This window comes from Ambystoma mexicanum, chromosome 8 (genome assembly GCF_040938575.1).
Source record: "Ambystoma mexicanum isolate Mex_15411 chromosome 8, UKY_AmexF1_1, whole genome shotgun sequence".
NCBI lineage: Eukaryota > Metazoa > Chordata > Amphibia > Caudata > Ambystomatidae > Ambystoma > Ambystoma mexicanum.
This window is the reverse complement of record NC_090929.1, coordinates 638,400,110-638,415,524: the sequence shown is the minus strand read 5'-3', so window position 1 is coordinate 638,415,524 and position 15,415 is coordinate 638,400,110. Positions and strand designations below refer to the sequence as shown.

Sequence of the window (15,415 nt, the reverse complement as noted above, 5' to 3'; positions counted from 1 at the left end):
TGTTTCCCCTCCCTTGTTGCACCTTGAAACACCTGTGTATAGCTCTTCTTCGGTTCCTTCGTCCAGTGGTTGACTCTGCCTTCGAAGCCAAAGGACTCGCCTTTTATTCAGTTCTCTCCCATTCATTCCAGCCTAGCTGTCAATCACCCAGCAGGGTGGCTGTCCTTGCCAGTCAGCCGGTCAATCACCAGAGAGTGCATTTGGGTCTCCTAGGAGACCAAGCACAGGGAGTTTCGGGCACTTCCCTCACTTCCTGCCTACCACAGACTCTCTGGAGCCAGAGGCTGGTTTCACTCATGAATCCTGCCAAAGGCAAAATGAACAAAGAGATCAAACCTGGTTTGGCGTGCAGAGTAAATCTCGAGAAGGACCTTTCCTCAAAGAAATGGCGAAAAAAGACTGGGCGCCATTTTGACAAAGATGGCTCCTGTGATTGCTTTACAGCAGCTGTGAAAGCAGCCCGTGGTAAATGCACACCATGGTAGTTTAAACGAAACCACTTCCACCAGCCACTCAATGAGAAAAGGGTAACAAAAAAAGTTACATGAGGAAGCTAGACTAAGGGGATACTAGGTAACCCCTCCAGCACTAGTGTGTGCCAGGTCTAGAAAGTTACGATGGTAAGTAAAGTCAATTTCACTTCACTGCTCTGGGAAACAGTAGTTTATCCCAGAGAAGGTAGTTAAACCTTTGGGAAATCTTGAAGAATTCCCTGTGTTACTGCGCTGAAGGTGCTGTGACGCAATGTAAAAGATGGTGCCTATGGAGTTTGTCCGACTCCACAACCAAAAGAAACGGAGGTAAAATCCACATTAAAATACATGAGGGTGGGGAAAAAGGGTCTCGCTCTCCAGGTTAAAAAAATCAAGTCCTCAAAATCTAGCAAAGTTGCTGGGTGTCTTTAAGGTGGAGGGAATTGGCACATTTCTGAGAATTCTCCCTGACAGTATCTATAATCGACAAATGCACATATTTCAAAAATATTATCTAAAATATTGTAAGAAGACCCTCTTCTCAAGGTAGGAAGATTATTGACATCACCAATAATATAACCATTAATTTTGGCTAAACCCCCGAGATGCATCACCTGCATCAAAGCCCTTCCCCTGGACAGAACAGGTAACTTATTTTGGTTATCACGTTTGATTGTACACAAGAGATCCTCCTCAATACAGACAGTTAGACACCACCTATTAAAGTTGTTAGAAGTGTTTGTTTTTTACAAGCGATCTAAAATATTTGTGTGAATCCAGGTACAGATCTGGAGATGTTTTAAGGGGATTCCAATAAGTGAAGATTAGCAGCAGCTCACTCGGGAGACCCTTCATAGCTTGTTTACTTGACAGTTGTAAGGCCAAAATTTGTGGGGGCTCCACCGACCACATCGAAGACTTCATGTTTTCTTTTGCCCTCTCCTGGTGTTTTCTTGTCTTAAAAAAAGGATTGCTGATCTACCACTTGTTTTGGAAGAGGACAGTTGTGCCAGTGGGTGAACCTTAAGGGTTGGATAAATCGGTGATATTCTTTACCATTTGCCTTCTTTAAAAATGTGTTCTCAGTGGTCACTGGTCTGTTTTCCCCATCAAATTGCCAATGTAGGGTGTTCTTTTTGAATTTACATACTTTGGTTTTATGTAGATCCTCTTTTTACTTATCTAACAATTTGTTAATGTCTAGTGATTCCTTCAAATCCTTGACTTTTCAGGTTTTTTGGGATTTCTTCAATTTCAGTTGTTTCAATGTCCATAGATGGTTCTTTATAGTTAACTAAAAGTGCAGTGAACATTAGCTCAAAATTATGCACCGTTTGCGCAGCAAACTTTGTTATGCTTGCACAATGTTAGTTGTAATAAAGTGTTACCCACTTGGAATTCTCTGCATTTGATAATATTGTGTTGGTGTAGTTGCATGCATAGTGATATTATTTCTCTTCATTAAATATTCTTGCTGTTTAACCTGTTAATCCTTATGCTAGCTATAAGAGTAGGGTGTCTTCTAAGGCCCTATGTATGTTTTTATGTGAACTGGTTTTACTGTGTTTTTTATGCCCCAAAGTTATTTGCAGTTATAGTTGCTTAATCTGTAGTCTAAAATAAAGTGTATGTTAAGTATACTGACAAACTATACTTAGGTACAGATAGTCAATAGGTAAACCAATCTACATCTCTTCCCCTGTATGAGGCCAAGCCTGATTTGCCCTTGCTACCGAATGGAGTGAATTTGGTCTGTCTTGTGGTTGGAACCCTGTGTACCCTTAGCATAGATGTTCCTACACCCCTCACCAGAGGGTTTTGTAGAAATCTCCCTAACATCTACTCAATCACCTATGTGCAATTAAGTGCACTTGTCTGGTTGGTAGATCTCACAACTAGTGACTCAATTTTGAGAGCCTGCAGGAAGATAAAGGCTTCCTGTGTACCAACATGGCTACAACTTGTGCAGCTACTATGTTAAAGTGCACCATTGCCAACCTGAACCAGTACAACTGTCCAGTTCAGGCTACTGGCCTAGGGAGATTAAGGGGCAACTTGCTGGTAGCCCTACCTTAGTGGATCTTTATAACACACAAAGGGCCAGAAACAGGTGCTGATTCCACTGTGGGATCTGGTTGGAACTCACTTAGGGAAAATGGTCAGTGCATCAAAGAACACAAGTGAAAAATGGAGGGACTCCAAAACTGGGGGAAAAGTTCTGTCTTCTTTACACATCTTTTAACAAGCCATTTAATGCACAAAGGTATTTGCGGCATAGGATGATAGCTTGTGGCAAGGATTAGTAATATATGCTGATGGCTCCCAAAAGACTGTTACTGGTTTAAGCTGTTCCTGTCTTCACTCACACAATCAGTTGAACTCCAAAAGGAAAGTGATGGGGGTGAGGAAGACTGCTAGGAAAGTAGCAAGGCATAAAATAAGCAGTGTCGCATAGCAATTTGCTATGCAATTCTGTAGATTTGCTAATTAAATTGGCGCGTGTGTGTAGCACAGCTTGCTTTTTAAATTGCCCTGATCAATGAAAGCACAGCTCACCCTGCATTCCTCGCGTGCCCTATGGGATCTCTCTACCCTCCTTTTCCTGTTCACTGCAAGTTGAAAGGGGCTAATGGAGAGAGTGCAACAGTAATAATCACCTCCACTCTGAAAAGTGCCAAAGCCCATAAAAAAGTATTAGTACCACAGATGGGTGCTCAGAGTACTAATGGTTATAAATACCACCTTCATGGGTGCACAAGGCTGGAATAATGCGCTTGGGCATACCTGGGTCAGGGTTGACGTTATTAGTAGCCCTGCCCTCTCCCGAAAGTGCTATTTAATGCTATATTGAAAATCATATCCATGCCAGGCAATGGCCCCCATCTTGTCCACCTGACGCTGACAAACTCCCTGTTGCAACACCATACTTAGACTCAGGCTTTGACTTTCCTTTAACATTGCGATTTAACAAACATCTAAACCTCTTTGCACATGGGTCAAGCATATGGATCATACAATAACAGGACACTGCTCTTTGCAACAACTGGACCCAGCTGCACAGAGCCTTGCACTGAAAACCTGTTTTCAGGGCCTTTTTATTCAAATTTATTTGTGTCTATTCATGAAGCTAACCTTTACATTTTACAGACGCTCATCTCTCTAATGTCTTACTTCACCAGTACACAGAAATGCTGTATTATTGCTCATTTTATGTCTTTGGGTACAAATAACATCTGGTGATATTAAAAATATTAGTACAAACTTGCTATAAAATGTTTGTTTGCTAATCAAGAAAATATTAATTTGAAAAAAAAATGATTAGCAGAGTTTACTAACTAATGTATGCCTTGAAGTAGGCACAGGCAGAAACATTTGAGAACTTGTCGATTCAAGCCTCTCCTCATGTATGTTCACAGGGCATCATTGATTCCCTACCTATAGTACATGCCATTTTAGTGAATTTGGGGTCTTCCCCAGGCACCACAGCCCCAGCACAGACCCTGCAATGCACTAAGGCTTGCTCTTTTTACTGTAGCGGTCTAAATAAACCCTGCCTTTTTCTGGCATTTCACTATGCTGCACTGTTCCAAAGTGCTCGAAGGTGGCCACAAGGCCAACATAGTTGTAGATTAAATATGAAAAAGGAGTATTCAAAATATTTGCAAAGGTAATTTAATTATTCACATCTCAAATTGGATGCATTGTGGCTTCTTTATTGGCGCTGCTTATCGTGCCCTTACCTGGGACATTGCCTGTGTGATGACTAAAGGTGTGTAGCCACTGAATTGGGCATGGTTGTAGGCTTTTTCTCCCAATGATGGCAACTACTGTGTAGTGGTTGACTATTGATGGGTTTTGTTTCATGAAAGCAGTATGAGGCAGCCCATGAACTCAAGATCTTTAGTCAGGGAAAAATCAAATGCGTGTCAACTGTTTAATTGGGACCACCAGGCTAACAATACTTTCCTTTGTGCTGATGATCAAAAAGCCATTCCTCATCCAGACAAAACACTACTGCTAAGTACTAGATCAGGATGACATGCAATTACTCTGCACGTGTATAGAAGCTGTGGCTTTAGGTAATCTCCAAAGAAATCCATTACAGTGCAGACCACCTACCAAGATTCTACCGTATGATGGCACATGCACTAAGCAAAAAACTTTGGCTCATACTGGCTTTTACAAGTTAAAGCATGAGCAATACCAGATAGCAGCATTTTATTTCTCAACAAGGGGAAACGGAGCAAAAAGTCAGTTTGGGAGACATTCTACTGAATACAGATTTGTATGGGAAGAGCAGGCATGAAATACCAGTATTCCCAATAAACTTTGCACTAAAACAAAGGGATTTCAAGCTGAGGTATCTTTATTTTAACTCTATGAAAAGTATAGCAGATAGGCTAGCGTATGTGTTGTGAGAAGGCATTTGTTCGCCCCAGCAAGAAGCTTGGACTCGCTCTACTAGGATCAGGGTTGCACTTCACCATTTTCCCCTTCCCATCTGCTGCCCCATCTTTCAATAATGGCCTCTCTGTTCCCCTTGGTCAATGTCACCCCAACCTGTCTCCCTCTTCATTGTTCTGGTCCTCTTTACACCAATCCTGTGGCCATTCTCTCTTCTGTCTTGCTCCATCTCAGCTCCTATATAAGGTTTCCCAGTGTAATTATTTACTCTTCTTTTGCAGATAAAAAGATTGAGAAGCTGGACACGGATGACTTGGATGAAATTGAGAAGATTGCCAACTGAACAGGAGCTGGCGACTCCGCCACAAGATCCTGTGCTCAAAACCCCTTATTACAGTCACTTAGCATGGATCCTGTGGAACACCGGATGTCACAGGGATAGCAAGGACCAAAGGAAGCCTCAACATGGGAAATCTGCCTTTGGATTTTAGTGGAACGGGATGAAGAAATTCCCAACATGGGACCTTGTGTTTTAGCCTACAAGGACACAACTTGCCAAAGTGTTAATCACAGAGCAGCATCTGATGGCAATAAAGACCATGTGGCTGACCTTGGAAGAGACCACATTCTCTTCAAAGGACCTGTTCTGTGAAGGAACAGTACTTAGGATTACATGGTCTGGAAATACAAACAGAACCTTTTGAAGGCCGTTTCCTTTCTATGATCTGAAGAGGAATTGTCAAAGGCTTGACTTAAACTGGGCTTGACAGATGCCCTGCCATGGGAAGGCAATATTGCATATAATGTAGGCACAGGGGGGTGGGTCAAAAACAAGTGTGCAAGGTTTGTTGAAAGATCCAATGGAAAGCTCCTTTAGTTTTCAAAGAAACTGTTACCATATTGAAGTTCCTCTAGCTCCATCCCCCCCTTCACAAATCCTACTCCCACTTGAAATCAAGTTGCTAGGGTGCTTGCTTTGTCTGGGTTCCAGGGACCTAGCATAACCATTTTTAAGAATGTTTATCACTGCGTGTTTTCACCAGAACCATTTCCTTTGTTTTTAAAAGATCCATCTAGCCAGGTATTTTGGGAATTCCCAGCCTGCATTCTTTTATTAAACCAAAAAAAATGTTTTATTTGTACGAATGGGAACTGACAATGTCTTAGAAGGCTTATGCAGGGTTCATGTGTTGCTGTAGTTGTTCCCTGCTGTTAGACATGTTGATTTCCCCCTGTAATCCTCCCTAGTCTAATCCCTTAACTCATTTTAAAACGAGAGCAGCTCTAAGGGACTGTGTGGGATCCAGTGTCATCCCTTCAACTCTTGAGAGACATGGTCTTCATTTGAAGATGCAAGCAAATGCGAGTATGTTAAATGCACAGATTTGCACAGAAAATATGTATTTTTACAAAAAATGTAATTCTGAAGTAAGAACTGGGCACGACAACCTGCCTGGCAAAAGCCTAAGGCCCAAATTAGGGAGCCTAACAGGAGTGAGGGGGCTTAACGTGGGTTTTGGCGGTGCTGTTACTGTCTGGGTTGGCTCGCCCACCATGATTTTGACCTTAGCGCCTGCCAAAAAAACTATCTGGGATGGTAGTTTTAAAAAAAAAAAAAAAATACTTGAAGTTCCAATTTCTCATTTGCTGCATCTGGGTAGGTGTAGCCTGTTAATTACAAAGCTATAAGGAAAAATTAGTACAAACTATTTTTATCACAATGCGGCAAGTGAGAAGCAGGCACAGCCGCAGGTAAGATTGCTACTATTTTTCCCAATGCATCAGAGCCTATGTGGGTGGTTAATGGGTGATTTTTCTAGTTTGATGGGAGCCTGGACTTCAGATGCAGCAGTTAGGAGGTGCGGGGGAGGTTGCATATCTCTCCAACTGATCAGAACGGAGGCTTTCACAATTCAATAAAGTCTGTGTTACAGGCAACCTTATTTGCTGCTGTTAACAATGGGTGCTAACAAAAGAGAGGCTAGTGGAGCAAAATCTAGAATGTTGTTCCCTTTTAAAATTGTGCTCTGATTAGGCTTATTGCTGTGAAAGTTCACCGAGCGTCCCAAAGGGAAGCCGGTCTATGAGCTTTGATGCAGTAAACTATAGCAACTTCAATTAACATGCATTGGTGAATGTTGTTTATTGTGGCTGTTGACGGTGCCTAACCGTAGGGCTCGAAGTAGGCATCCGATAGTGAGAGAACAGTCCCGGCCTGAGGGAAGTGGATTGGGTTTGCCATGGCTCTGCTTGATCGAAATGAATTGCTTCTGGGCCATTGGAATACAACTCCTTTGCCTTTTTCACATTGGTTCTCACTTTTGATTTCGACGGCAAAATAGATTTTGTTGCAATTTCATTGCCATTTTTCATACATTCATGGCGTGGGTGATTCTATACAACTCCCCCCTACAAACTCTTGTCCATTCTTTCCCCTGGGAATTCGTGGCATATCATATTTGGGGTTTGCAGCTTGAGCTTTCAAGCATAAGACACTAGTGCACAGCCTCGTGATGCCTTTTATTCATGGTTTGAGTCTTTTCACTAACTGCATTGTGTGGAGGGGAGGGTTAGGGAAAGAAGCGTTTTTCTGTTTTTTTTTCAATTGCAGTCTTGCTCTTGCTCGCACCGAAAGTCCTCTCTGTGAGGGGAATGATTACCTGTTTTTATTATGCTCTCTGGAGCCTGTGGGAAGTGGCTGCAGGGTGCCATGTGAAGGCTGATTTAGGTCCTGCTGCCTCCTTGGTAGCTGATTTTGCCCACTGCTGGTCCCAGCAGCAGTGCTTTCTTGTGTACTTTAATTGTATTAAAGCTGCTTAAAACCAAGTGTGGCTCTACTTGTATAAACTGTTAACGCATCCCGACTGTGTATAATCTTCACTGGTTGTTGCTGTTTGAAGGGTGCAATGAGTTTGAGATGGTCCTTCTGAATAAGCATTATCTGAGGAGTCACTAGGGGAGAGATCTCATCTGCTTGACATGTAATTACAGACTGGATGGAAAAGACACAGTATCCAAACCTTGCAACCAGTCTCTAGGATATTGGCTATCCCCACTTTACTTCCACCCAGAAATCTTTGTTTGCACTTTGTCTTGTTCACTTAGTCAGACATTGATTTGTGCGTTTACGTCTTCATGCCTTTACTTCGTCTGGATCTTAACTTTGTGAAGGTGGCAATGGAAGTACTTAAGGTTAGGGTTTCGGTCAAGAGGTGGCATTGGGAAGAATATGGGGCAGAAAAGGACGAGTTGAAGGGGGGGACTTCTCCTATAAAAACAAAGTGAATGCTAGGAGACGTGAAAGACATGAGAAGTAAAGGTATGGAGCAGTGTCAAAGTGATTGTATAGCAAAGTCAAGGCATGCATCCAGGAAACGAACTACAGGGCGATTGAAAATCTAGTTCACCGAATCTTGAAAAGAAATGTGGTTAAAATATCTGTATTCAACTTCACTTGTGACGCAGCTTTCGATTACTGGCCTTGCCACTGAGTGACTGCCATTCTGAACATAATACATTTGCGTCTGAACTACATGAACCTTTATCTGTGGCCTACTGAGTATTTGTAGCAAGATCCCATCAGGTTTAGAACTCTGCAGAAAGGCTCCTACTTCACCTTGATCCTATGGACCATATAACCTGATTTAGCCCCTTCCACACTGCATGCGATACCTTTTGCCCATTAAATCTCTTTTAAAGCTTTATGCTTGTCGCACCTAGAAACACTTGTGTACAGGTGTTATAAATGCCATATCATGCCTTACCAACTGTTCAGTCCACAAGGATGGGCCTGAATTCATTAATCTAAGCAGGCTAAATGCAAATGGAAGTATAACATTGCTCCCCTGACATGTGCAGTTCCTGAAAATACATGGTATGTTTGGCACTAGGGTTGGGGGGAACCTACTTCTGGGTGCTTCCACTAAAACTGTAACACATGCCCCCAATCTAGAGCCTTCTTGAATATAGAGAATAGCTGCAATCTTGCCTTATGAGGCTTGCTGAGGGTATCTGCTTTCCCTATAGTTTGTTTTTCAGCAGGTTTGCTGGACTATACTAATCGCCTCCTTTTTTAGGATCTGCAACTGAGAAATGTAGGACCTTGGAAGCAGTGTTGAACTACAGTCCGTTTTTTTTAATAGCCAGCTAACGGATGTACAATGTTCCTAGTTGCCAGAGATGAACATTTAGACTAACCCTTCTAACCCCAATACAGCCCCTCTGAACCTCCCTAAACTAGCCCATCCTGGCCGCACCCATGCTTTAACAACCTACTCATCCACCAAATACCCCTCATGTTTTAATTTGTCCCAATGTCTGTCCCAATCTCCTGCGCCACCCCCACACTACTGGAATCATCTTGGGCACCACCCGTTCCACACCACCTGATTCAAGCACTCATTCACCATTGCTTTCGAGGGGATTGGGTCCTCCGACGTATTCCATATCTATGACAGGTAATCACCACAGCTGTGCTGCTTCGGAAACTTTTCCGGCGTCTGCGTCGATGACGTCGAAACGCCGACGTCGAGGACCTCCTCCGACGTCCGACGTCATCCGATGTGATAAGTAGGACGCACGACGCCTGTAGCCTCAGTTCCGTTTTTTCCGCGAACGTGTTGCTTCGTGTTTCTCGGTTCTAGGCCTCGACTCTTTGGAGTTCTGTTCTTTCTGGTTCTTCGAACCTGTTCGTTTGTGAATTTCCTTCGGCGATGTCTTCCACTTCGTCTTCAACCCCGCGTCCGGGCTTTAAGAAGTGCGGGGAGTGTGGGTCCAAGATGTCGGTGACTGACTCGCACGACGCCTGCCTCTGGTGCCTCGGGGAGGCCCACGACACGGATGACTGTATCGACTGCCAGTCGCTCACGTCCAAAGCCTTACGCGAACGTAAGAAGTTGTTGTCGGTAGGTCGGGTGTCCAAGCCCCGGAAGTCGAAGTCGGCGGGGCTTTCGACGGATGATTCGAGGGGTGACTCTCCGCGTCATCGTCGGAAGTCTCGTCAGTCTTCTTCTAGGAGTGGGTCTCGCCACTCCTCGGCCTCTTCGAGGCATTCTCGGAAGCGCCGTCACCGGTCGCCTTCCAGGTCCTCTTCCGAGGATTCTGCACGGCACGTTGGTTACCCCACCAGCCGTGCGACGCCGGAGGAATGGGCTTCCTTCGGGAAGAAAATGTTGGCGATTCTTGAGTCGCAGGGTACTCAGCCGTCCGCGCCCCCGAGTGGGGTCGGCCGTGTGAGGTCGAGAGACGCCGCTCGCAAGAGTGGTCGGCACGGGTCACGGGAGCGGTCCCGTTCGGACAAGGACAAGGAGGCTCGTTCTCGCCGTACCCGTTCCAGGTCCCGGTCCTCGACGCGTTCGAGACCGTGTGCTCCTGTGAAGTCTTCGAGGAAGACACCGACGTCTGAGGCGTCGAGGGCGTCGACAGGCTTTCTCGAGGCTCCGGCTTCGTGGGCCTCGTCGACGCCGTCGACGATCAGGTCGTCGAGGGACACGCTCGGGGCTCCGGCTTCGAGGGCTGTGTCGACGCCGCCGATACTGGAGGCGCTGCATCTGACGTCGACGCCGATTTCTTCGACGCCGATCCTCTCGGCGCCGTTGCCGGTTTTCTCGGCGTCGGCGCCGATTCGCTCGACACCATCGACGCCTTTCGTGTCGGAGGTGCCCCGTGTCACGGGTGTAACCCCTAGGAAGGCTCTGGTTAACAGCAAGCACTCTCGGGTGCCTTTTCGCCACCTGGAATATATTTCGGAGGCGGATGAGGGTTCTGATGGCCTGGTTCCTAGTCTGGTGCCGGATGAAATTGTCTCGGCCCATAGTCAGTTTGACGACTTGAGGCAGTCACTGCATGATGCCAGTGGACTGGACACCTCTCCGGAGGTGGAATTTTGTAGGCCTGAGCCTGGCTCCCATGCCGATTCCTCGTACCGGCGCCTTATGGCTAGGGTGTCTGAGTATCTAGGATGGTCTGCTCCCCCAGGGGAGTTTGTGCAGGATGATCTGACGGACATCCTTGATGTTGGTCCCCCAACTGACCCGGTACTGCCATTCCATATGGCTTTACAGAGAAGGGTGACGGCGGCTTGGACTGCTCCGGAGAGTCTCCCGGCGGTGGGCAGATCCTTGTCGCGTAAATACCGTCCAGCCAGTAGCGACCCCTGCTACTTGACCAGGCACCCCACTCCGGAAAGTTTGGTGGTGCAGGCGGCCACGGCCCCGGCAAAGCAGGCGTTGTACCCTACCATCCCTCCTGATAGGGACGACAAACGTTTTGATGGCTGGGCGAAGGAAGTGTTTTCCTCTGGTGGTATGGCGCTTCAGGCGGCCAACTCCATTTGTGCCTTGTCACGTTTCACGCACACTCTGTGGAACTGTGTTGCGTTGGCGGCTGAACATATTCCCGTAGGGGATGAACGGGATGGTTTCCTTGCTATGGTCCAGGATGGTAAGGATGCCATGTGTGAGTCCGTTCAGTCGGGTCTGGACTTGGCTGAATGCGTCAGTAGGTCCATGGCGGCGAGCACCGTGATACGCAGGTTTGCGTGGTTGCGGAAGTCAGGGTTTGCTCCTGATGTGCAGTCCCGGCTCCTCAACATGCCCTTTGATGGTGAACACCTTTTTGGCAGCAAGGCTGACGAGAGCCTTGAGAGGTTGCAGACCTCAAAAGCTGCAGCGAAGTCGTTGGGCGCTGCAGTTCGCCAACCTCCGCCTTTTCGTCCTAGGGGACAGCAGTGGAGGGGTGGTTCCTTTCGCTATTACTCATCCTTCAGTAAAGCGAGAGGAGCTGGCAGTCAGAGGCCATCGCAGGGGTACCAGAGGTGGACGACAGGGTACCCGTGGTGCCAAGGCCGCTCGGGCAGTTGCCTCTTTGCCCTCAGGTAACGCCGGAGGTGACGATCGTGACGGATGCATCCCTCACGGGATGGGGAGCTCATGCCAACGAGCTGACAGTCAGCGGTCGTTGGTCTCCGTCGGAGTCCAGACTCCATATCAATCTGTTGGAGCTGAGGGCCGTCAGGCTAGCCCTGAAGGCTTTTCTGCCGACTGTGCGAGGAAGGAATGTCCTGATCCTGACGGACAACACGGTGGCCATGCACTACCTCAACAAAAAGGGGGGGGCAGGGTCACTTCCTCTGTGCAGGGAGGCGATGCAGCTCGAGTTCTGGGCCATCCAGCAGGAAGTTTCGGTCTCGGCAGTTCATCTGGCCGGAGTCGAAAACGTGACGGCGGACGCTCTGAGCAGGCAGAGCGCGATCTCTCACGAGTGGGAGTTGGCTCAGGAGATTCTCCTGGAGATCTTCGCCCTTTGGCGGACCCCTCAAGTGGATCTCTTCGCCTCCAGTGTCAACCGGAAGTGCGGGAGGTTCTGCTCGCGGGAATTTCCTCCAAGTGGAGCCTTAGGAGACGCGTTCGGGGTGGATTGGTCGTTCCCGCTGCTGTACGCGTTTCCTCCAGTCCCCGTCATCCCACAAGTGCTGCGGAGGTTGCGGAAGTTCGGTTCCCGGATGATCCTCATTGCTCCGGCGTGGGCTCGGAGGACGTGGTACCCGGACCTTCTCGACTTGTCCATCTGCCCTCCACGTCGTCTTCCCTACCGAGACGATCTGCTCTCACGGGAGGGGGGTCTGGTTCTCCATCCAGAGGTCAGATCCCTCAACCTTCACGCTTGGCTTCTGAAAGGTTGAGGTATAGGGATTGGGACCTCCCTGAAGACGTGATGGAGGTGTTGCTTTCGGCCCGAAGGCCAGCAACTAAGTCTCTGTACCGTTGCCGTTGGCGTAAGTTCTGCGACTGGTGCAGAGTTCGGAATGTGGATCCTTTTGCATGTGACATCCCCATGGTTCTGTCCTTTTTGCTTTCTTTAGCCCACAGGGGCTTGCAAGTGGGTACCATTAAAGGTTACCTGGCGGCGCTGTCCATCTTTAAGCGCTCGTCTGATGAGTGTTCTTACTTTAAGATCCCTTTAATTTCACAGTTTCTGAAAGGGCTCACTAATGTGTTCCCTCCGTCACCTTTCCTGGTGCCCGGTTGGGATTTAAACCTTGTTCTTAGGTTTCTTATGGGTGCTCCGTTTGAGCCTTTACATTCTTGCCCTTTGAGTCTGTTAACTCTGAAAACTGTGTTTTTAGTTGCGGTTACTTCCGCTCGCAGAGTGAGTGAGTTACAGGCACTTTCAGTTAAGCCACCCTTCACTGTTTTCCACAAGGACAGGGTTGTCCTTCGTGTTCGTCCTTCTTTTCTTCCGAAGGTAGTGACGGAATTGCATTTAGCCCAGAAGGTTGTTCTTCCGGCATTCTATCCTCCTCCGCATCCTGGTAAGGAAGAGGAGAGGCTCCATAGGCTTGATCGTAGGAGAGCTTTGAGCTTTTATGTTTCACGCATGTCCCGGGTCAGAGTGGACGATCAACTCTTTATTGGTTACGCTGGTAAGCGTTTGGGGCAAGCTGTGACGAAACAGACTTTGTCCCGCTGGATTATTTTGGCCATCTCGGAGTGTTACCGCTTGGCGGGTAAGGACCCACCGGCTGGCTTGCGGGCCCATTCTACCAGGGGTATGGCTGCATCTACTGCCCTGCAGAGGGGTGTTCCTATTCGCAACATCTGTGATGCAGCCACCTGGGCTTCAGTACATACATTTGTACGGCATTATTCCCTCGATTCCATCAGAGGGCAGGATCTGGCCTTTGGCAAGGCGGTCCTTTGCTCTGCTATTTGATTGGCTATTCTATATTTGTTTATAAATTCTTTCCCTCCTCCTTGCTCTGGTACTGCTTTGGCAGTCTGTCATAGATATGGAATACGTCGGAGGACCCAATCCCCTCGAAGAACAAGTTACTTTCTTACCTGGTAACGTTCTTTCGATGGGATGGTCCGACGACGTATTCCATATCGCTCCCACCCTGCCTTCCCCGCTGCAGAATTTCTTTTGCGATTGCAGCTTACGTTCCGCAAGGCTTTGTGTCTGACTGGCAGTTGACTTATGTCACACGTTCTGGGGGAAAAAACTACAACTGAGGCTACAGGCGTCGTGCGTCCTACTTATCACATCGGATGACGTCGAACGTCGGAGGAGGTCCTCGACGCCGGCGTATCGACGTCATCGACGCAGGACGCAGACGCCGGAAAAGTTTCCGAAGCAGCACAGCTGTGGTGATTACCTGTCATAGATATGGAATACGTCGTCGGACCATCCCATCGAAAGAACGTTACCAGGTAAGAAAGTAACTTGTTCTTCTCACTCTTCCCATAGCCACCCTTTCTTTCTCTACAATCTGCCTGGACATGCCACCTCCACAAGACCTCTGTACAACCTGTCATTAAAAAGGTGGGCAATCTGTTTTGTGACTCCTCCGGTAATATCTTGCTGTTAATTTATGCTGACAGCTGCATGTCGGTGAGAATGCACCAGCCTGCGATCCTCGCCGGCTGGGTTGTTGTTGTGCAGGCTGTTTTCATGCAGTTTCTCTCCTTACTCTTTTATCTTGTTTTGGGTGATGCACCCATCTTCCCCCCTCTTGCCTACTTCTGATTTCGCTTATCCTCCACTTGCCTCCCCCTCCCAAATCCTCTGTACATCTGGGGATGTCCTCCTGTGTCCCAACTGAAGGGCTGTGATCCCTGGAACCTTTTACTTCCTCGTTGTTTTTTCTTCCAATGCTACGGCCTCACATCCCTGCCCAGCTGCTGCTTCATGTCAGCAGGAATGACTAGTTGGCATGTTTACTTATGTGCAAATGTACTATGACTCTGCAGTGCGTTGCTGAGGGGGCTATAGCCCTGGGTCTTTTGGTTGTAGCCCCGGATAGAAGCTCAGTGGCTACAGCCAAAAGGCTAGCTAGCCCCCATTCCTGACAGTTCCACAATTAGCGTAGCCCCGGATCTTTTCCAGATCTAGTAACGCCCCTGTGAATCTGTCTAGTGTAAAGACACTGTGTGCTCAAATTACTGCCCATATACACATTGTTTGCTCCCGTCAGTCTCCTGTGTCTTGGACCTTCTACCCTCCCGTATCACATTAATGTCTTACCCTCCCATCTGTTAGAGGAAATATTATGAGATCTTGTAATGCTTCCTCATGTTGCCAATCGTAAACAATCTACTATAGTGGGTTTGTACAATACCTGAAACCTTAGCTCTTTAGCTGCTCTAGCTGCCAGTACAATGCTATTTATTCTTATTGGATACAATTTTTCTGGGAAACTGCCACTTTGTTTATGCGCATATTGTGTTGAAAAGATAAAGCCCATAATGTCATTCAGTTGCAACGAGCTCTTAGAATGCATTGTAAAACAGATAAAACTGTCCACTCTGATGCAGCCTCTTGTAACGACTCTAGCAGATGAGCATACTTTGACCCATCAAAAGCCCACCAATTGCTGTTCACATTGCGAATTATGTACCAAACCTCGGCACAAACTTAAATAGTTGTGTTATGTTTGTGTTCCCTGACAATGCAATGTTTTGATCTTATAATGGACTGTTTGGGAGGTTTTTCCGTAGTCCTCTGGCGAGGAGTATAGGAAGACTTGGCCACAGTGAATT

At 47.1% G+C, this 15,415-nt stretch overlaps 1 protein-coding gene across 1 annotated transcript in view; it reads left to right on the top strand.

The window, feature by feature from the left end:
* Positions 1-7,703, top strand: part of LOC138472262 (ATP-dependent RNA helicase DDX19B) — an 857,647-nt gene extending 849,944 nt beyond the window's left edge. Inside the window, exon 13 of the mRNA XM_069610370.1 lies at positions 5,159-7,703. Coding sequence (XP_069466471.1) covers positions 5,159-5,220 — 62 coding nt within the window. The 3' untranslated portion in view covers positions 5,221-7,703. The remainder of the gene's footprint in view (positions 1-5,158) is intronic.
* The last annotated feature ends 7,712 nt before the right edge of the window (positions 7,704-15,415 follow it).